Source organism: Eptatretus burgeri, chromosome 7 (genome assembly GCF_056783735.1).
Source record: "Eptatretus burgeri isolate ZD-2024b chromosome 7, Ebu_testis_v1, whole genome shotgun sequence".
NCBI lineage: Eukaryota > Metazoa > Chordata > Myxini > Myxiniformes > Myxinidae > Eptatretus > Eptatretus burgeri.
In genome coordinates this window covers 26,488,202-26,511,946 of record NC_140967.1, presented here as the reverse complement: position 1 = coordinate 26,511,946, position 23,745 = coordinate 26,488,202, and the positions used below count along the sequence as shown (strand labels likewise).

Below are 23,745 nucleotides of genomic sequence, written 5' to 3'. Positions count from 1 at the left end.
CATGCTGGGGAGGCGAGGCGCCGATCCTTCCCGATGAACCAAGACGAAACCGAATGCGCTATTTCCATCTTTCTCTTCCCTTCTTATCCCTATCGGGGCTCCTCGCTTCCGGCGTGACTCATCCGCCGTCGGTGGGGGCTGCCGCATTCCATTCCCGCCGCGAGTCGATTTTATGCCCATATTAGGTTAGGAATTTGGGAGGTGGGAGTTGACCTCTCCCCGAGTAAGCACGTTGGGGACGCCGGGAACTGAGGGCTTTTGCTGTTTTGCAGCGTGTCCGCAACCCAACGGGCATTTGGCGGCTGACGTTGAAGAAGATGAGGTTTTCCAAAAAAAGTGGAATCTTAACTAGAAAGATAAATCACAGCACATGGACATTTATTTACCCATTAGACAAGGGGCGGGAGCTATCTATAAAACACATATTTACCGATATAACTCATCAATAGGACCTGAATGTTGTGTGTTTATAGCTTCCAGATTCGCAACAGTATTACCACGACGTACAAGTGTACCAATGTCTCAAGATCCTTCTCTTTCGTGTAATTTCTGTAAAAAGTTTGTTAGTTTCTAGATCAGTGTTAAAAAGCTCATTAGATTATGAGGTTATTATTCAACATTTGTGGTTATTGGGTGAGTAGGTTACTAGGTTTGCATTACAATTTGGTCTTGAGGAGTTGTTTAATGGAGTGTAGGCTGCAGATGTTTTTTTTGTCTGTTTTGTATACAGTCGAAAAAGGATTCAAAGGATTGTTTAAAAATAAAAATGAGATAAAGAAAGACGATAAATGGAAGAGAGAGGATGTTGCAGGTACCATGTGGTGAGCTATGAACTGATGATATAAAGAGTGTGCTGAATGTTTGATGTGGGCAGTCAGAATTTGTGACGACAGGTTACACCAATAAGATTAGTTTTGAATATCTAAAAGACATGTATATTGTTACGGATCCGGGGTTCGAGTTTGACCACGAGGGGAAGCACTCTGGTTCCTCCCGAACACCCGGTTCTGAGGCCGCCGGGCACAGATAACTCCATGTGCTGGTGGGTTGCTAAGCAACCACGAAAGCCAATTGGTACTGCCAACCATGATAGGGTTGCACAACTTCACGTGTTTCCGGTGGATTGACCCCACCAAGCAAGTTTCGTGCCCTCGATGCATACTTGCGCTACCTTACCACATCAGGTGCAGCTGAGCGGAGTTGCCAAGTACGCACCGGCCAATAAGAGCAAAATAGTGGGGCAGAACTTCCCGGCTCACCTGTGTGTAGACTACTCTGGACCAATGGAAGAAAAGACAGAACGAGCTGGGTACATTTACAATATAAGCAATTTATTATTAAGGTGAGGAAAGGGCATGTGACACAATAATAGAGGGTTTTATTATATTAAATATGTATGGCAGAGGAAAGCAAGGATTCATAGGGTGTGGCAAAATAAATGCAAGTATTTACAAAAGAGGACACAGTGTAGAGCTAACCCGATACAAAGAACTTACACATGCTTAACTTTACACGACCATGACAGGCACCATCAGACACACACCCGACAAAATTAGAACCGTAAACAAGATAGACAGTTCAACGTGATTGCGATGTGACCTCTCGAATACCCGGCACGGTCCACTGACCAGCACAAATCCAGTCGCTTAGGACGGGGAGGAGGGAAGAAAACTGGGGGTGTCTGAGGTGCGTGAGTGGGGAGGTGAAAATGATGTGCAAGTGGGGTGCAGAGAAAAAAATGAGAAGAGGTACATATCTGTAGGTTGCTCTCTTAGATATTGTGTGTCCACAGTGGAGAAGACAGAAGATAAGGGACAGAACATGTGAGAGGAAAGCTCAACAATGACGTGTGAGGTGTCTGTAAATGTAGATGCGAATCGTCTATGATCGGTCTGGCACTCCGCCCACTCTGCACTCTGCTCCACATTCCTCCTCGTGCCGCTGATCAGGCCGAGAACGCTCCCCTCTTTGCTCAGCACCCAGCACCTCAGCAGCTACCTCAGCAGTTACCTTAGCAGATTCTTCACTCTTGAGAGATCGGGCCAAAAACGATATATGGCACGATATTTCAAAAATGTATTGGGCCCGATATGTTCTTGTGGATCAGGCATTACGTGGTGCAGGTATGCCCTCCACTGAGTGCCCTTCTAGTTTTGGCATTGTTCTTGTAAAGCCTCAGAAAGAAATGAGTGTTCTCGCAGCATTTTGCCATTCTGTGATTGTCATAAAGAGTAGGTTCATTTGTGTGGAGGGATTTAAACTTGGAAGTCAATGCTTTAAAGAGAATAACTGGTGAAACATTGTTAACTGGAAGGGCACTCGGTAAAGCGCATACCTCCGCCACACGAGAACATATCGGGCCCAATACATTTTTGAAATATCATTCTCCACAGTATATCATTTTTGGCCCTATCTCTCAATGGTGAAGAATCACTTTAAAAATTGCAGTTGCCAGATCCGGATTTTCACCAAAATCGAATGAGTTTGTTCTTGTCACACAACCAAGATGTCCACCAAGTTTTGGTGGAATTTGTCCACAACTTTTTGAGATATCCTGTACACAACAAAACAAACAGACAGGGGTGAAAACATAACCACCTTCACCTTCAGTGGTGGAGGTGACAAGTTTCAACCCCACCCATTTGTTATAATTATTGCATCTGTAGTTAATTGCACTATTGCTTTTGTTGATTTAGTAATAGATTTAATGAGTTGCATTGTTATCCATGAATTGAGGTAAAAACATGATTTACCAAGCAAAAATGGTGGGCGTTGGCTCAGAACTCCCATGTAACCCAAATTCTTCTTTTTCGTTCTGCAGGGTCGCATCATTGCTGGGAGCTCGGCCGTGACGGATAGTTTGATATGGGCAGTCATGATGATGTGGGCAGCTATTTACTTGATTACCTCTGCTTGTAAATTTCTGGTCCAGTCTTCTGCTGGTTAGGGCATCAATTTGGAATTTGTTCATGGTTCCGGAAATAGCTCGCCTACTCTACGCGAAGGACACCATGGGATCTTTATCATTCACCAACTAATGCTTACACCCGTTTAACATCTATCCGAGGGATGGCACACACATTGATGAATCTTCTAGCTTGTGAAACACCCAGGATGACAGTTTATAGCTCGGTCAGGATTCAAACCCAGGCTAGACAGTGAAGAGATGAGTGTGCATACCTCCTCACTCTAAGCCATCCTATCAGCCCATAATCCCACAAAGGTGTTGTTTTTTTTACAATTATGTGTTGACAAGTCCTGAGGCCTATGAACCTTGTAAGAAGGTATTCCAGCTTTTATTTGCGGTTTGTGTGATTTAAGTATATATTATAGTATTTGACGTCTTTATTACAGACATGACGATGAGTTATATTCACCATATTTATGTACGAGAAGGATTATTTGAAAGATTTTTGTTGCTGTGTTTAGGATAGTATTTTGTTTGAAGATAAAGATTCCCCTCTGTTTTCCAAGGGTGAGTCATCAGAATTTCCCAACTATCACGTGAGTGTCGAGCTGAGGCAAAGAACTTGCTTAACAACTTTAAAAACCACAAAGTTCTCAGAAACCAGCCAATACAATCAAAACGACGACGACACTTGGCAGAGCGCATCCCTCCGCCAGGCTGAACAGTTTACGTGTTGTATCCTGACAGGTCCGATCTGGATCCAGACCTGAACCAAAATCGATTTGGCTCGTTCTGTCACCTAATAAAACCATCCACCGAGTTCTGTCATAATTCAACAACTTTTTGACATATGCCATTGATTGTTTTTGGCCCCATCTCTCAATGGTGAGGAATCACATAAAAATTTTTTTTTTTAAATTCTGGGATCTGGATCTTCACCAAAAAAGAATTCGTAATAAATAATAAATAAAAAAATTAATCAAATCAATTAGAACATGATACCCCTCAGTGTTCAATTTTAATAAAATGATGATTTTAGAGATTGTTAATAAAATCCAGAAGTCTTATACACCACCTTTATATGCTGTAACTAGAAAGAGCAATCAGAGATTGCAGACCCTCGCTATAACTTGTTTTGTGTGGTGTTTGTGTAGTTTTACGTGGTGTATTTTGTGTGGCATATGCGTACTGGTATGTTATGTAATTAATAATAGACAACTGGCAGTGATGACCGACTGTCATCCTTGTCAGGCTGTACCAAGACGTCCCACTTTGATGCAACCCCGCTTTGATTGGACACCTGACCCTGACCCATGAATTTTTAAAAATTATTATTCCATTGAATTTGGAATGGGATTAAAATTTATTCAATTCAAATCAAATGGAAGACCAAATAAGTGCAGTCCTACATTGGAGTCATCAGAAGGAATCCAAACAAGCAAAAAGCAAAGATGAAGTCATCAGGAGGAACCTGGATAGGATTCACATTTCAGCTGCTACTCCTGTACCCTCAAACCCCTCCAGGCACAGTCAAGTAAGCCTCATTCAAAAAAAAAAAAAATATATATATATATATATATTGTTTTTAAACCCAGATCAAAAAATTAAATAATTATGCCTGCCAGGTCATGTGTCCGATCTTATTGAAATTTGAAATCCTTATTCCCCATCACGACGAAATCATAATTTTGAAGTTTCATGTCGATTGATTAAGTGGTTACAGAGAAAACATTATTTAATATTTTTATTCAATCCAATATTGCTGCCAAATCATATGACCTATCAAATATTCCTAAACAAATTTGTACATGCAAGGCTTGGGGAACATTTGTGTGAAGTTTCCCCTCAAACTGTTCAGCCATTCTGAAAAAGAAGATTTTTTATCGGTTTTATGGTCAATCCAATTTGGCTGCCAAACCATGTGACCTATGATGTCATATGTGTGAACCTTTCGTTCCTGTAAAGGTGCTCATACTTGTAAAGTTTTGCCTCAATCTGTTCAGCCACTTCAGAGAAAATTTTTGAAGGTTTAAAAAAAAAAAAAAAACAGGCTGCCAAATCATGCGACCGATGACATCGTCAAAAATTTTTCTGTGGACCATAATCCCTAGATGACCCTCAAAAAATTTCATACTCATCAGATGTAGTGTTCTACATATGCAATTATGATGTCACAATGAAGGCACCTATGATGCCATTTAAAAAAGCACACATTCCCCATGAGGAACACTTGAATTTTTCCCTTGGTGTTTCAGAGAAACAGAGGTCCAAAGTTTTTCCATTTTTCCAACATGGCTGCCACACTATGTGACTTATCATGTCATAATTATAATTACAATATTCTGCATGAGTATTCGCACCAATGGTGAAAATCTGACAGCGATTGCGGAGAAAAACAGGAAAGTTCTGTGCGAACAGACAGACAGACAAACAAATGGACCCAAACTCAATACCCTCTCCTTCAGCGAGGATAACAAGAAAAAGAGGTTGTGCGTGCAAAGCACGATACTTGCAAAATCCACCCCCCCTCTCCAAAGGTTTCCATGGATACATCAAATTGTCCATTTCATTGAGATTATAATTGACAATCTTAATCAAAGCTCAGGTCAATCAGATGAAAAGTTATTATTTTCCAGATTGAAATTCATGATTTCAGAAGTTTGACCCTGCATTGACCTTTTGACCAAAAAAATAGTTGGTTCCAAATTCAGTGATGCACTTTACAATTCCTGCTTAATTTTCAGGTTAATCAGATGAAATTGATGATTTTAGAAGTTTGACCTAAAGTTGAACTTTGACCTTTTGACCTCAAAAATAATCACTTTCCAAAATTCAGTGATGCACTATGCAATTCTTGCTTAATTTTCAGGTTAATTGGATTAAAATTGATGATTTTTCAGATGAAATTGATGATTTTAGAAGTTTGACCTTGAGTTGACCTTTGACCTATTGACCTCAACAATAGTTGCTTTCCAAATCCAGTGACATAATATGCAAATCTTGTTCAAATTTCAAGTCAATCGGTTGAAAAATGACGATTATAGAAATTTGACCTCAAGATGACCTTTGCCCTCAACATCATTCGGCTTCTCAGTTGAGAAGAACGCTACAACTTGATAAAGTTTCATGACAATCGGTTTTAAATCGTGACCTGTAGGCGATAAACAGACGGACAGAATAACATAATCGACTGACCAATATGCATGAAAAATCTTCGATTTTGCAACTAACAAACAAACAAACGGACCCAAACACAAAACCTCTCCTTTGGCGAGGATAATAAAACGATGTTGATTCACTGTTTAGGAGATAGAGGCTTTATTGATCAACATAGAACGCAGCATCAATCGGCATCGTAGAGAGCCACATCAGCGACCTCTTCTTCACCCCCGATACTGCACCCTCTCATATGCCACGTCTCTTCTCAGGGGCTGTGCTTGACAGCTGTTATTACATATACCACCCTATAGAACTTGATCAAGTATAGTACTGCAAAACTGGAGGTTCTTGGAAGTATTACGAAGGCGATTCGTGTTCTACAGTGTTCAAGCATATCATTCAATGTAAATAAAGATTTAAAGAGGATGAAAGGCGTATAAATAAATAAATTCTGGGTTTTACCACCATTTTACCCAGTGTCTATATTTTACACAGTGCCTATTACATCACCCTCATCTAACACGTTACGTTGGTTCTTTGTGCCTGTTGTTTGTGTCCTTTGTAACTTCCTTTAACCCTTAGATGCATAAGTGGGTCAAAAATGACCCAGTTTGGCTGTAAAATTGCAATCTCTTTTTTGCACTCATGCATCTAAGGGTTAAAAAATTAATTTTCTTGTTTGGAATGATTTTCAATTTCACTTTACTGCCAGGCAGACAGTGTAAAAATATTATCTCACTCCTCTCTGTGCATGTGTGGTTGGGACAAATTCAAAGCCAAAGTACAGTTAAACTGCAGGCTTGTCTTCCTATTCATGTTCAAAATATAACATTCAATTTAATTAAGTTGTTCCTCGATCATAAACTGATGACAGATAGACAGACAGACGGACGGACATGAACCAATTGCATAACCCCACTATTCGCTTCACATACAAGGGGTAAAAACAGTAAAAATGTGGTCAAAAGGATTGATTATTCCAGACACAGACATTAGGATAGTTGAACGATGTCTAACTCTTACAGTACAAAAGCAATGCATATATAATATCACCATTAATTACTTTACAACTTTCTGAGACATATACGACGAAGGAAATAACTGCACTGTAATAAACATTATTAACCACTCGGAGCCATATTTCCACAACACTATATTATGTGGGGAAAATGTGGTGGTATCTTCCCCCTCTCCCTCCATGCAAAACGTGAACTGTTCCACCTGGCAGAGGTATGCGCGCAACCGAGTGCCGTTCTTGTTATCTCTGCCACCGAAGGTAGACAGAAGTTGTTTTCACTCCTGCCTGTTTGTCTGGCTGATGTGGCAGAGAGTTAGCGGGAGATTCAGGAGTTATTCAGTGGAGCGCGTGACCTTCAACCTAATTTCCCTGTGTACAGAATAAATAAATGTTTCTAAAATATTACTCCGTAAATTCATGAAAGAGCTTGTACACATTTCTTCATGAAAACAAAAAGGCATTAAAATAAAAACAAATAAACGTCTGATGTGAAAATTATGAGTCTAGCATCAGTGCTCACAAATAAAAAATATTTTCTGCTTGTTATTTTTCATGTTAAAAACATTCCTCATCCCCTCCCATTTTGATATCCACTCTCACCCTGACATCTTTCACCTTCCATATCCTTCAAAGACCAACGCTGTCTCTCCACCCTCAACTCAACCCCATCTTTCCTTCAATGACCAGCCCAAACAAACTCCAGTTTTTTCTGGTTCTTATCCTATACATCGATCCATTGTCAGTCGTTTTTATTATATACCGTATAATAATTTACCAAACTACATTTTGCACCGTTTTGTCTTGGCAGCTGTTTGCTGGGCAGTCGCGAGGGTCAAACACATGATGTAACGGAGTTCTCTTAGGTAATGTGCATGGATTTTTTTTTTTTTTAAGAAAGGGAAGAATACTTCGAGAGGATTCTATGAAATAACTTCATAACTAAGCAACTCGATACTTATCGAGCATTAAAAGTTTTAAACTTTTAAAAGTTTTAAACTTAAAAAGTTTAAAAGGAAAACTATGCTCGATGAGTTTTAAACTGCCCAAGCCCAAAACCAAGAGGGGCCCCCAGGGTGAAAAAAAAACCCAAGAAAGGATGGGATTATCACTACTCGGATGCCTGTCTGGATGACTATTCCTGAGTGTGTGAGGGCTTTCAGTGCACTCATTAAGTGTGGAATCAAGTCAGAGAGAGAGAGAGGATTCATTAATTGCAAGTGTGGTGCAAGTGCTGGATTTCCCTTCACTGACATCTGTAACTGCAAACGCAAAATTTAAGCTTTTGATCAAACAAAAACGCTTCCGTGACTGTTTGTGTATGACAGTGAATTCACAAGAATAAATCCTGGCAAAATGATACATGCAGAATCTCTCTATCGAGTGCAGCCTGTGGCTGCTGGTTGCATCATTGGTTGGGACAAGCAATGCTGCTGATGCAGTGTCCCCCTTACCAGTACACTGGTACTCATTTTGCCGACCTCGGAAGGATGACAGGCTGAGTCAACCTCTTGGTGTATATCAATTCAGCGGCCAACAGGGCTTGAACTCAGGACCCTAGGATTACAAGCCACCACCCTAACCAGTAAGCCAACACCAGGCTTCATGTAGAATGTAGAAAGATGACAATGTAAATATATACACTTAGATAACGATTAAATGTTTTGACAATACCTTAAATGCTATTCTGATGGATTATAGCTTTGAACTGGAATGGCACTCGGCGGAGCACATAGATACCAACACCAAGCTCAACAGTTCACATTTTGTATCCCACTGATGGACTGGATCTGGATTTGGACCTGAACCAAAATCGAATTGGCATGTTCTTGTCACCTCCCCAACTCATCCACCAAGTTTTGCCAGAACTCGTCCACAACTTATGGAAATATCGTGCGAAATATCGTTTTTTGGCCCAATCTCTCAATTATGAAGAATCACTTTGACGATTACAAAAAAAACATACGATCTTGATATTCACCAAAATCTAACTGATTGGTCCTTGTCAAACACCCAACCTGTCCACCAAGTTTCGTCTGAATCCGTCCACAACTTTTTGAGATGTCTTGTGAACAGACAAACGCGAGTGACAACATAACCTCTGTCCACCTTAAGTTTGGTGGCAGAGGTAAACTAGATGGTATTCATTGAATACATACCCTGCACAGTCTTGACGAGGACTTGGTGCGAGCCAACTCTTTTGTTTTGTTTTCCTTTGATCCAATATGGCTGCCAGACCAGGTTACAATGACTTCATCTTTATCAAACCATATTTCCCATGGAAAGTTGATCAATTAGTGAAATTTGGCATTGATCGGTTAAGTGGTTTCTCCTTCAAAGATTTTCCCTTCGATCCGAATATGGCTGCCAGACCATGTGACACATGATGGTCATTTCTATGAAAATCCTGTTCAAATTTCAAGTCAATCGGATGAAAATTGAGGATTTCAGAAATTTAGCCTTTGTTGACCTCAAAAGAGTGACCGCTGCAGCACATGGTCAATGTAATATGTGGGAAAGTTTCAACTTCCTCTGCTGAACGGTTTTCGATGCTATGCTCTTAACAAAATGCAGACACGATGTATGACGAAGTGGGGCACAAAAGGCGCCCATCACATGAGGTGATGTATGACGTCGGGCACAAACGCAGACACGATCTGCAGGGCACAAAAGGTCCACCATCAACCCCCTCCTGGCAAAACTCCCAAAATACAGGATCACTGCCCACCTCCACTCATTTGTTCCTCTTTTTTTCACACCTGTGGAACCAACTTCCACATCCTCTTCAATCTCATTCTTCCTTCCAGGTCTTCAAGAGGGCTGTTCACCACCATCTCAGATCGTCACCAATCCAAAGCCATGATATTTTTCTACCCTTTTTCAGTTTTTCCTGAGTGTTTGCTTCTGTATCCATCTTGTCCACCCCGTGCATCCTTCCCAGATGCTCCTCTTTCCTCCCCACTTCCCTTCTTTGTCCCAGTCTCCCTCTACATACAGTATTATCCATCAACTTCAACCATGCTGTCGGTGCCCACCTACCCCTTTGTGCTGTTTCTTTTGTTCTGTTGGGTCTTGTTCCGTTTGGTGTTCTCGCTCTTCCATGAGCCTTGACGTTGTACATTTAAATATTCTTCTTCTTCTTCTTCTCCTTCTTCTTCTTCTTCTTCTTCTTCTTCTTCTTCTTCTTCTTCTTCTTCTTCTTCTTCTTCTTCTTCTTCTTCTTCTTCTTCTTCTTCTTCTTATTCTTATTCTTATTCTTATTCTTATTCTTCTTCCTCTGCTTCTTCTTCCTCTTCTTCTTCTTCTTCTTGTGAAGACAAAACCTTTAGGACGCGGCTCTTGTTTCATTGCAGACACAAAGAAGCTGGCTGGCTCTCTTGAGCACCACGATCTATACATAACCCGCTCGGAGTCAGAAAGGCTTAAAAACGAGGAACCTGTTTGGAATGAAATATTTTTGTTTGTGATTGAAACTTCTATAAATCACGGAAGAAAAAAAAAAAAAGATACTTCGTCTGCTAAAATCAAATCACCTCAGTGTTAACTGTTTTTGCTCTTCCGATAACAAGGAGGCGTGAGGTGTTGCCATGGTAACGGTGTCGTCACGGAAGCCTCCCGAGCGGACAAGACATATTGCGCAATGACGTATTTCCGCGCTTGCGCAACGGAATCACGGACGCGGTGTGCCTGTGAGGAAGAGGCGGTCGGTCTCCCGTCTCCCGTCGGTCGCGAGTTCTGAGGGGATGGATTACGACGAAGTCGTCGTAATGGCGGACGGTTGTACTCTTCCACTTGAGATTTCTTTGCAGGCAGAGTTAGGCCGTGTCCGTTTTCGTGTGTCGACGTGTGCGTTTGTGAACGTCTCTTAAAAGAAAAAAAAAATTAATTCGATAAACCCGTCCAAGGCACTTCGTTCGAGGAGCCACCAGCACTAAAACTGTTCGAAGAACGGTCCGAGTTAATTTATTGAGTTTATTTTTTAATTTTTTTTAACTTAATTTATCGCGAAGTTAACGATTCTGAGAGAGCTTGACGTGTTATAATTCGCGTTTTCGAGTTTAATCTCCATTTTCATCTTCCTGTGGACCGTATTTACCTCAGCGCGATGGCCGAGGCGCCATTGGGCATCAGGTTCATCGGGAGGTTTTCTCGAGACCAGTGGTACGTACCTACTTTTACTTGGTCTTCACATACTTGATGTGTGGTATCTCTTGTATGTATGTATTATCGTTATTTATTTATTTATTTACCTCAGGCCATTGTGACGTATCGCTGGTGTATCTCTTCATCTGCCATGTGTCATGCTCTCCTAATCAAGTGCTCCATTTTCTTTTTATCAGCAGCTTCCTGATCGGTTATGTACACAGTATCTGTGGGGATGACTTCCTGCCTGATTGTCTAACCTCTTGCATTCATCAACGCTTTGTATGATTACGATCTTTCTGCTGATAATAGGGCTTTGGTTTCGAGCCGATCCCTGTGTTTGCACCACTGAAACGACTTAAAAGGCCCAAATTATTCCCACTTTGTTGGGAGGACGGGTGACGTTTTTTCACCCGAGTCTTTCATGAACTGGTTGGCCAGGTCTGACGTCTGATTTGGCCAGGAATTTGTAATTTAATCACTCAGTGTGTCGGTGATGACGCATTAAATTTGTAAAATATACCGTGGGATCTTTGCAGTCGACCAACTAATCCGAGTAGACGAGATATCCATCTGAGGGAATGAACGACTTGTAAAACACCGATCTAACACTATATATATATATATATATATATATATATATATATATATATATATATATATATATATATATATATATATATATATATATATATTATATGTGTGGTCGTGAATCAAACGTCTCAGCCAAAGGTGAAGGTGCTACCTGCACTATCCATGTGCAGATAATAAGATGATCATCGGAATCGCCTGCATCAAATAACTCGATCACCTACAAACAAAATTGTAAAATTATTTGTGATTGTTTGTTTCCTTGTTTTCTCGTATAGTTTGGCCGAGGCTGAGCGAAGCGAGGTCCATGCCGTTTATTCCTGATACGTGAAACACCCGGCAACCCGTGCCTGCAGAAAACGGACATTTTCCATCCAATCATGTAACTTTCTTTGTGCCTGGTGTTGACTTGATTGTAAGGGTGGCAGGCTTGGGATCCGAGGGTCTTGAGTTCATATTCTACTCGGCCGTTGAATTGATACCAGGTGGGGTTGACCCAGCCTGTCAGCCTTCCAAGGTCGGTAAAATGAGTACCAGCTTGCTGGGACGATTGTGCCATTCAAGTATCCTGCGTCGGAGTGGCGACCCGTCCAGGATTGTATCCAATCGCCCAGGAGACTGCTTCGGCAGCACCGACACTCTGCACAGAGTATGGTCCCAATGGATGGAATGGGTGGGTATAACTTTCTTGGAAAAAAAAGTTATCCACGGGTACGTGCTCCGATGTTGAAAGGTTTGTGTCAATCGCTCAAGTAGTTGCGGAGAAAATAAAGGTGCAAAAGTGAGGGCAGAAGAAAAAAATATTTGCGTTGATGAATTTATGAAACCTCCCACTCACTTTAGGACATCCTCTGGGACCCCAAAACGTTCCACTGAAGGTTTGACTGGGCTTGCTCCAAAACTGAGGAAGTAGTTTGGGACGGACGGACGCTCCTTGTTTATAATCTATATTTTAAACAATGAAATGGAATACACTACCTCATTTTTCAACGATAGTACGTAGGCTCCATGTAACTCTAATGAGTGCAGTTGCCTGCATGAGAAGTGGTCTTTAACCTTCAGATGACCAATGGAGTATACTACATGTAGGTTAAAATAAATACTCCAAATCAAGTTTAAATTTCAATAATGCTTGTCTCGACGGTCGGTCGTCTGAATGTTAAAGGATAACAAACATCCATCCTGACATTCTGTGACATGTATAAGGTAAGGGTCGAACCGAAAATATGATGAGATCTTTCTAAATTTTCCATTTGTTGTAACATTTTCTCAAGATGTTTAAAATAAAGAAATGTGGCAGAAAATTCAGCTTTTAAAATATTTTGACGAAAAAGCCTTAAGGGGTAATGGCCTTAATTAATTGAATCGTCGTCTCGTAAATACTCTAATTAGCACTGTCTGGATTGATGGTGTAGACTAACGGTTGTCTTCCTGCCATCCCTCTGTACTTCCTGCTATTATGTGTGCTTCATTTCCTCTTTTGTACACCAGAGGACTTCTGAGTTTATGTACATTTGAAGAATGAACAATGTGTCATCTTTCATGAATGAAAAGTACGTTTTGATTACAGCCCATGTCGAGGAAAGAAAATGATCATGAAGGAAATACTGATGTAGTGCCGGGTTCGGGGCGAGGAACGACCGCTTGATGGAGCAGTTGGACCGTCTCAACCCGGAATTGAAGGTCGTCACTCCGGATAACTCCGAAGTCGACAGGTCGTTTAATGGACCGTGGACGCCAATATTTCGACCATGTGGTTAGGGTCTTTTTGTCTGATTCTAATTTACCTAATTAGCCACACGGTCGAGCTACCGGGGAAGCCACACCCTCGGTCGGCTTTGTCCGAACCGAGTCGCTGTTACCGACTCTGATACGGCGTAACCGAGCAGGAATTACCAAAGCTGCGCCGGCCCAAATTACAATTTACTGCACAATCGGCCTCCCTAATTCTCAAGCCTGAACCATATTGGGTCAATGAAAGAAAACACAGACAACGAACTGGAACATTTAACAGTTATTTATTTACAATAGACAATAGGGAGGGAAACAGCAGATTTAATCACGAATGTAATTGCAGGCAAATGTACAATGGCAATCACTTTACAGTTTTACTTGCAAGACTGGCCACAGATGGACACACACACCCCAAAATAAATTGCGCCAACTGGCTTTTATTTGGACCCTCCAGCCGCGGAGGATAGGCAAGCTGGGGGTTAGATTTTGGTCGGGTACCTGGCCGCTTCGTGTGGTTTTACCGACTCGCACTTGTGGAGCTCGGAGTCCGTGGAAGGGAACGGGGATCCCCAGCTCGAGCGCTCCAACACAACCCACCATGGTGGGACTCAAACCCACGAACCAGAATCCAACGAGTGCAGCCAGGATCCTACGAACGACCCGACCAGCCACGAACGATGACCGACGACCAGGAGAGCCCAGCAGACCAGAAGCAAGGAACAACCAAGGAACCCCCCCGGATACAGCTCGCAATCCTTCTTATCCCTCCCCCGTGCGGGGTGGAGGGATCCGCTCTCGGGTAACTCGCCTCCGGATTGGACGAGGGGTTTCGGGTGTCGTGGTGGCCAGCCGTGATTGGAGGAGGAGGGGCGTGTCGGCGTTTCGGTGCTCCTCCCCTGAGAGAGGCTCTTTTGCCTTCCCCAGTGTCGACAGGGGAGACATTCTTTTTTGATGTGGCGGAGTCAGAGCTCCGAGGCGAGGGGGGCTCCGCCCACGTTCGTAGTCAGAAACACGTGCGTTATGGCGCTGAAGGAGTGGAGGGGATTGATGTAGAAAACTAACTAGAAAGAAACTTGCAACGCACACGTGAATTTAACCCATTAGACATAGGGGAGGGATTCTAACTATCCACATACACTTACCGAGATAACTGAACTATGGGACTGCTGACTGTCTGGTGTAAAAGGCTTCAAAATTCGTAACAATACATATTGATACAACAAGGTATAAAAAGAAAATTAATATTGGTGGAGAGGGGGATGTGGACTTGAGGTTGGGTTTGTTGGGGTTTGGGGGGGGGAGTGTAGTTGAGGACTTGATGAAGAATGGGGGATGAGTGGACAGAGTTTGGAGAGGGGGTTAGGTATTGGGAGGGAATGCTGCGGACTTGGGGTTTGGGTGAGAGGAAGTTGACTTGAAAAAAGCGTGAGAGAAAAACAGGATTGGGGGGGGGGGGGTCGGGGAGTGCCAGAGAGTGCAAAGAGTTGTTAGAGGGGTGAGGTTGGTTGAGGCTTTGAGGAGGTTTTAAGAACTTGAAGTCTCATTTTACATTATGTGGAATTTCCATGGCTCCCTGCTTTTTGCAAGCAATGCTGCAATGGATAGACAAGTGAATTGTTGTTTAAGGATATAAATTTGCCAAAATATTGGCGAGCACACTAAATTATAATAGTAACTCGACGACCCGTGAACCCTTTGGGTTCCCGTCGTGACAGCGGTTTATGAAAAAAAATCATTAAAAATAAGAAGATAGCTCCAGCGAACTATACCGCTGAGGTTGTTTGCATTGATTAAATAATCCCGAAGAGTACTTGACTGAATTGGGAATTGATTTTTTAATCATTTTTTTTCGTTGCCCGATTTTAACGAAACTTGATACTGCACACCACAGGAGAATGGTGAGTAAGGTGGGCCGAAAATTTTTGCGCTATCGTGTACCGTTTTGGCTGTATTTCGGGAACATACATGCATATATATATATATATATATATATATATATATATATATATATATATATATACATACACACACACACACACACACACACACACACACACACACACACACACACACACACACACACACACACACACACACACACACACACACACACACATCTGTTCCGAGATCTGCGTGCGAGATCTGTTCCGTGTTTTGCAAACCGCCCAAGCGCGGACGATTGCATGATGGGAAGTCGGCGTTGAAAGGATCCGTTTTTTTATGTTTTGTATTTTATTAATTTAGGATGTTTTGTAATGACTGTAAAATGTTTTCTATTTTTTGTATGTTTTTGCAAATATTAAAGCAATTGTACTGTAGTATGCAGTGTTTGACTTAAACCTGACAGACGTAAAAACGTTATACAGCAACAATAAAAATGGTTTTTATAACCATGGTTATAACAATAATGAACAAAGAAAATGTTCATAAAATGTGACGTACAGATGATTATTATATCATTATGCAGTATAATATACATACGGTAATTTTTGCATAGGCCTATACAGTACCTAGGCCTGTACACTATAAATAAAGCTTGGCCGACTTACGACCAATCGGTCGGAACCGATCACGGTCGTAAGTCGACGACTACATATATATATATATATATATATATATATATATATATATATATATATATATATATATATATATATATATATATATATATATATGTATATATATTGTTACGGCTGTGGAAATCCGCAGAACACCATATAGGTCCTTAGTTCAGTTATGCCGATAAGTCAGTGTTCAGTTAGATTTCCCCACCGTTGTTTAATGGGAATTATTCGTGTCACCCGGGTTGTGATCTTTGAGTAAGCCGTTTTTCTTTACTATCGTTATTTTGGACCAACCACAACACCAACGACCAACCACCTTCTCCACGCCACCCACCAACCACCTTCTCCACGCCACCCACCAACCACCTTCTCTACGCCACCCACCAACCACCTTCTCCACGCCACCCACCAACCACCTTCTCCACGCCACCCACCAACCACCTTCTCCACGCCACCCACCAACCACCTTCTCCACTCCACCCACCAACCACCTTCTCCACGCCACCCACCAACCACCTTCTCCACGCCACCCACCAACCACCTTCTCCACGCCACCCACCAACCACCTTCTCCACGCCACCCACCAACCACCTTCTCCACGCCACTCACCAACCACCTTCTCCACGCCACCCATCAACCACCTTCTCCACGCCACCCACCAACCACCTTCTCCACGCCACCCACCAACCACCTTCTCCACGCCACCCACCAACCACCTTCTCCACGCCACCCACCAACCACCTTCTCCACGCCACCCACCAACCACCTTCTCCACGCCACCCACCAACCACCTTCTCCACGCCACCCACCAACCACCTTCTCCACGCCACCCACCAACCACCTTCTCCACGCCACCCACCAACCACCTTCTCCACGCCACCCAGCAACCACCTTCTCCACGCCACCCACCAACCACCTTCTCCACGCCACCCACCAACCACCTTCTCCACGCCACCCACCAACCACCTTCTCCACGCCACCCACCAACCACCTTCTCCGCGCCACCCACCAACCACCTTCTCCACGCCACCCACCAACCACCTTCTCCACGCCACCCACCAACCACCTTCTCCACGCTACCCACCAACCACCTCCACGCCACCCACCTTCTCCATGCCATCCACCAACCACCACGTCAACCATCAACCACCCTCTCCACACCGCCTTCATAACGACGACATCTCCCCACCATCTCCTAAACCGCATCTCCCCCACCCGAATAGCATTGCCTCACCTTCATCTCCGCAAACGCCGCCATCTTTGCACCAGCCGCGGAGAGTCCCCAACGAACAGCGTCGCTGCAAACAGACGTGGGGGTTTCTTAGTTGGCGCTAGCGACGGTGATTTCACGCAAGTCCGCTCTCTGAGCAAGTTTTGGTGATTTCGCGCACGTCCGCTCTATGGAAGCTTCGTGTCGGAATTCGGATCACAGGAGAAAAAGGGGCGGGGCCTGTGGAGGTCAGAGGTCAGAGAGCGGAGGTCAGATCTCGTCTCACCAACCCTATAAAACGGCGCGCAGAGCGCCAGCGTCGAGAGTCTGGAGGCGGTCGGTGAAGTCTGGAGTCGGAAGAACACAGGCGGGGCAAAGTCCAGGGGAGCGAAGGACACGCGAGACTGAGAGCGTGGCTGAGCCTGCTGTTCCGCGCAGACCTGCGCGTTCGTGTGTGGAGAGCCGGGGAGAGCTCGCCAGCCAGCGCCAAACGGTCTGAGCTGATCGAGCTTCTGGACAGTCCGAGCGTCGCTGAGGAACGGACGGGTTCTTACAAAGAGCATCAACTTTGAAAGAGCATCAAAACCCGTTCGTTCCTCTAAACGCGTCGCCGGCTGAGGCCCAACTCACCCGGCCGCTTGGCAAGGCCTGGGCGCAACCGCGGTTACGCAAGCTGCTGTTGGGAAGGAGCGTCGCGGGTCGCCCCATCGAGGCACCATGAGGGTGGAGGTAACCTGCAACGGTCTCGTGGAACTCCTTCGGTCCACCAAGCTCCACGTTATAAAGGCCTACGGGCCCAGTCTGACCACCTTGTCTTTGAGGGGGTCTTTTCTTGTTTCTTTGAATGAATGTTGTTGTGCCGAGTCCAATAAGTAGAACCTGTCAAGTGCTTGTCAATAATAAATAATAAACGGTTGTAGTGCTTTGCCTTGTTCGTGTCTTGTCCCTTCCTGCCATTTTCATTGCTTCTCTGTTTACATGCATGTTAGTGTTTTGCAGACCTGAATGCATGACTGCATATGTGTCGTTTTATAAATAAATGTCCTTGTGTGAATGTTAACCCGTTCGTCGTGTCCTCTTTCCCCATTGAACCGCCGTATTGCTCTCGGAATAATAGTGGGCTTTTTAATAGCCGATAAAAGAATTGGGTCCAGCGAGGTCTCGCGATAATACACCGCTCGGTTATCCCAGAACGGAACGAACTGCTTAAGCGGTTCGTGTCCAAGCAGACCTCGCTGAGGTACGGTCTCGGTAGTCTGCCCGTGCGAATACTTAGGTATATCGATAATTCGGCGATTGACCCTGTCGCGCGCGGGTGGAGTGTTGACTAGGCCGTGGTGTGCGCTTGGAGCACACCCGTGACTAGTTTTCGGCGTTGTTCCGGAAAGTCGCGCCTGAATTGTCCGTTCGGTGGGCGAGACGGCCGCCATTGGCGAAAGCTGCTGTTCGCACTCTGGGCAGGTGGCAAATTCGTAACAATATGTGTATGTATATATATATATATATATATATATATATATATATATATATATATATATATATATATATATATGTGTATATGTATATATGTGTATATGTATATATGTGTATATGTATATATGTATATATGTATATATGTATATGTGTATATATATATGTATATATATATATATATATATATATATATATATATATATATATATATATATATATATATATACACACACAGTCATGCGCCGCTTTACGACGTTCCGGTCAACGATGGATCGCATATACGACGGTGGTCCCATTAGATTATAATGGAGCTGAAAAAGTGCTATCACCGAGTGATGTCGTAGCGTTGCCAGTCATATAAATGGAGAGGATAGCACATACAATTATGTACAGTACATAATGCTTCATAATGATAATAAACGACAGTGTGGCCCCGTTATAATGCGATCGTTGAGGTCCATAAAATGTCATTGCGAAAAAAGCAGGGTCGTGCTAAATCGGGATTCAAGGAATTCGGCTTTCAAACTGAACGAATGTTTGCACGTTTACCTTCTAGCATGTAAATTACCTTTGAATTGAAGAATTCCGCGAATAAATCGTTGTTGTTTCAGTCGAAATTAAAACACAAATTTATTTTTAGTGAAGCTTTTTATGTTGTTAAAACAATCGCACTGTTCCGAAAATATATCACACAACTGACAGGTGCTCGTTTATTCATTTGTAGATTATAACATCGATGCAATGATTACGTATTTGTAAAATCCAAACGCTATTTATTCACCTTTCTATAATCGATGCGAGAGGAGATTGTAAGCAGCCGCAAACAACACCCATGGCCGTCATGAACAGCACAAAGGTAAAACTAACGCATGTTCTGTCTCTTGGATGTGTGTTACAATTGCCGACAGTATTCAGTACAGTAACATGTTGTACAGGTTTGTAGCCGAGGAGCAATAGGCTACACCATCTAGCCTAGGTGTGTAGTAGGCTATACCATCTAGGTTTGTGTAAGTACACTATGATGTTCGCACAATGACGACATTGCTTAACGACGCATTTCTCAGAACGTATCCCCGTCGTTAAGTGGCGCATGACTATATATATATATATATATATATATATATATATATATATATATATATATATATATATATATATATATATATATATATATATATATATATATATATATATATATATATATATATATATATATATATATATATATATATATATATGTGAAGACCACAAGGGGAAAACCAGAGATGTCAGGATAAGTCAATTTTGAAGAAACTGAAAAACAAAGTTTCAAGACTTTGGTGGACTGTTTAATAACTGTCATATAGATTTCTTTTCCAGTAAAAGGAGGAGTGATCATTGGCCGATCAAATTAAGCATGTAGCATTTGCCAAGCTTCTGTGTTATTTAATTTAAGAGCAAAGAACGAATCAATGTTGCAAACTGACATCACTGGTTATTCCCTTGTTTAATAATTGCCATGCAATTTTAACCCAGGATGTGTAGCAAATTCATGCTTGTTGGTTTTAGCATGCATTACATGACTGGTGATCACAGATTATTTTTTTCAACATTAAACGGTCATTGTTTTTTTTGTTTGATTGGTGTTCAACGCCATACTCTAGGGTATTTCGCTTATATGATGACGGATTCTCCATTTCTGACTCCGTACTACTTAATATGATGGAAAACCGGGAGGAAACCAAGGATAAACCACCCCCGCGATAGCCGAAATCACCTTATGTGACTCCCTCATATACCTAAGCAGGTTGATTGGGTGGTGGGTACATCGAATGAGGATGGGTACTCAGACGCGCTAACCATTAAGCCACGGCGTGGGTCCCATAAAAGTCACAATAAAGGTTTGACCAGGCTTGAACCACGATATGCACCAACTACGGAGCCCATGATATAACCAAATAGGCCATTGTAGTGCTCAGAGTTTATGCTGTGAAAGTTTTACAACCTTTCATTTTTTTAGCTTCTCAACTCTGAATATTATGGTGGAACAGTTAACATGAATGAAAGGGAGATAACCAGGAGTAAAGTACTGACAACTCTGGGTTTCTACTTGTTCAGCTTTGACAACACTTGTTTTTTCATTGCATGGCTAAACTTTATACCATATAAATTATGTGACACCCCTGGTTATTTCTTAAAGTAATATTGTGAGAGGAAACCTTATGTTGCCAACTATTGACAGGTGCAATAACCCTGAAATTTATAAAAAGTGACATCTCTGGTTTTCCCCTTGTGGTCTTCATATATATATATATATATATATATATATATATATATATATATATATATATATATATATATATATATATATATATATATATATATATATATATATATATATATATATATATATATATATATATATATATATATCAAATGATAGATCGATGTTGATGTATATCGATAATTCGGTAGATCTCTCACCAAATTGTTTGATAAACAAGATCCTTTTCCAATCCATATTGTATTGTTACGGCTGTGGAAATTTGCAATACACCATAAAGGTCCTCAGATTAGCTATGCCGGTAAGTGAGTGTTCAGATAGCTTTCCCCACCGTTGTTTAGAGGGATCTCTTTGTGTTCACCGGGCTGCGACTCTTTGAGATAGCCGTTTTTCTTTATCTATCGTTGTTTTGAACCGACCACGTCTCAACCACCATTACAACAACCACCTTAACCACAACGCCAACCACGCCACCATCACAACAACCACAATCGCCTCAACCATCAACCACAACCGAACCACCACCACCAACGTCGCTCTCAACAACCACTTCACAGCAACCTCCACCACAATCCCTCCACCACAACCACACGCGCCTCTCAACAAACCACGCCATCTTCACCGCTTTACTCCCAACCACCAACATCGCCTCACCACCTTCTCCACCCCATAAATCACCTAACCACCTTCGCATCCACAACACCAACCACCAGCCACGCCACAACTACAAGCAACCAAACCACAATCCCACGCACCAACAAATAGCATCTGCAAAAGCCAGCGCAACGCGAAGGAAACCAGAGGAGTTCCGATGGTGCGCGGATTTTCCCGCCTGTTTTCCCGCGCTTTGGTGTGGGGGAAGTGGGATGTGGGTCAAAGGTCAGAGGTCATGTAAATGAGGGGCCTCTTTTTGGGGGAATGATTTCCTTGGACCTGAGTCAAGAATGATTTCTCTGGCTCTCCCGGGTGGCGCACGGGGAGGGGCACGAGAGGGCACGCCCCTTTTTAGAAGCTTCCCGCAGGAGCTGGAAGGGAGGCGGAGCCGAAAACAGGGAGGAGTCAGGCGTTGGAACCTAAGGAATAAAAGGGCGCACGAGACGCTAGGTTCGGGGTTTTTTTTGTTTGTCGTCGAGTCGTATTGTCTCTTCGGGGGAGCTTCGTCTCTTCGTGGCATTGGGGATTGCTGCTGCTGGTGTTCGAGATCCGGGTGCCTTCCCTCTGGGCGCCAAGTCGTGAGGGTTGTGAGTGGTGGTCCAGGGTCGAGGTGCGCATGAGAGGAGAGTGCCGGAGAGAGCTCGCCGACCGTCGCACCACGAGGGTGCAGGTAACCTGCCATGGTCTCGCGGGACCCGATCGGTCTCCCAGGTCCCGTGTCATAAAGACCCAAGTGGTCCAGCCTGACCCCCTTGTCTGTGAGGGGGGTCTTTCCTTTTGTTTTGTATGACTGCTGTGGTGCTATGTCCCTGTAAGTAGAACCTGTTAAGTGCATGTACATTCTCATTATAGTCGGTCGAAGCGTTTTCTATTTCTTGCCTGTACATTGCATTACTGACTTGCTTGTGTTGTGTGTGTAATACGTGCTTTATAATAAATGTCCTTGTGTGAAATGTATCCCGTTTGTCGTATCCTATTTGCCTTTTGAAAGTGCCATCTTGCATCGTGGAATAAGGAGTAGTGGGTTTTAAACACCTGTTCAGGAGAATCGGATCCGTCGAGGTCGGTGATAACACCGCTCGGTTATCACTGTAGTACAGAACGGACTGCTTAAGCGGTTCGTGTCCCAGGCCGACCTGCGGCGCAGTGCAGCCCCTCGGTAGGATACCCGCCCGGGTACTTAGGTATATCGACATTCGGTGATTCACCCTATTTCGCGTGGGTAGAATGCGGACTGGGCTGTGGTGAGGTTAAACCCCACCCGTGACTGGTTCCTGGCGGTAGTTCCAGGAGCGTCACGACTGAATTGTCCGTCCGGTGGGCGACACGGTTGCGATTGGAGTTACGTGGCCGATCACACGCCGACGGGCGCGAATTCGTAACAGTATGAATGCCTTTCTTGGACAGCAACATTCTTGGAAAGTTCTTCTATTGTACAATTGGAAGTCAAATAATCAGGACAGTTAGAGCAACCACATACTACACAGAACTCATCAAATTCAAACGTATTGTTGCGGACTAGGGGTCGGGGTGAGAAGACCACGGGGGGGGGGGGAGGGGAGGTGGGGTTGAAGCTGCCTCGGGTTCCCACCAGACTCTCCGGAATCGCAGACTGTCACACACGGATAACTCTTTGACGTGGCGGGTCGCTAATCGATCATGAACGCAAATAACTCAACCACGTGACCTGAGGTCCTCTGTCTACTGAATATCGATTACCTAATGGGGACATGTCCTCGGTACGCCTTGTTCAATCCGGATCACCTTACCAGATCAGATGCAGCTGAGCGTAACTGCCAAGGACGTACCGGCGAGAAAACAGATCGTTGCGGGATAACGTCCTGGCTAAGCGAGGATATGGACCATGCTGGACCAATGAAGGAAAAGACGAAAACGACCTGGGAACATTTCTACACAAGCATTTATTTACAATTGAGTGAGGAAAGGTATGTGGCACGGTGCATGGGGTTTATTATTCTGTACAGCAGAGATCGCAAGGAATTTGTGGGGTTCGACAAAAGACAAGCAATT

The 23,745-nt window shown here is 43.3% G+C and overlaps 1 protein-coding gene across 3 annotated transcripts in view; it reads left to right on the top strand.

Annotated features, from left to right (window-relative positions):
- The first annotated feature begins 10,664 nt into the window (after positions 1–10,664).
- SLC37A2 (solute carrier family 37 member 2) overlaps positions 10,665–23,745 on the top strand; it is a 72,435-nt gene continuing 59,354 nt past the window's right edge. Inside the window, exon 1 of one of the 3 annotated variants that reach the window (XM_085887764.1) lies at positions 10,665–11,243. In XM_085887764.1, the coding sequence (XP_085743890.1) occupies positions 11,188–11,243 (56 nt within the window). In that variant the 5' untranslated portion in view covers positions 10,665–11,187. The remainder of the gene's footprint in view (positions 11,244–23,745) is intronic. The other 2 variants (XM_085887763.1, XM_085887762.1) reach the window with 2 other exon arrangements.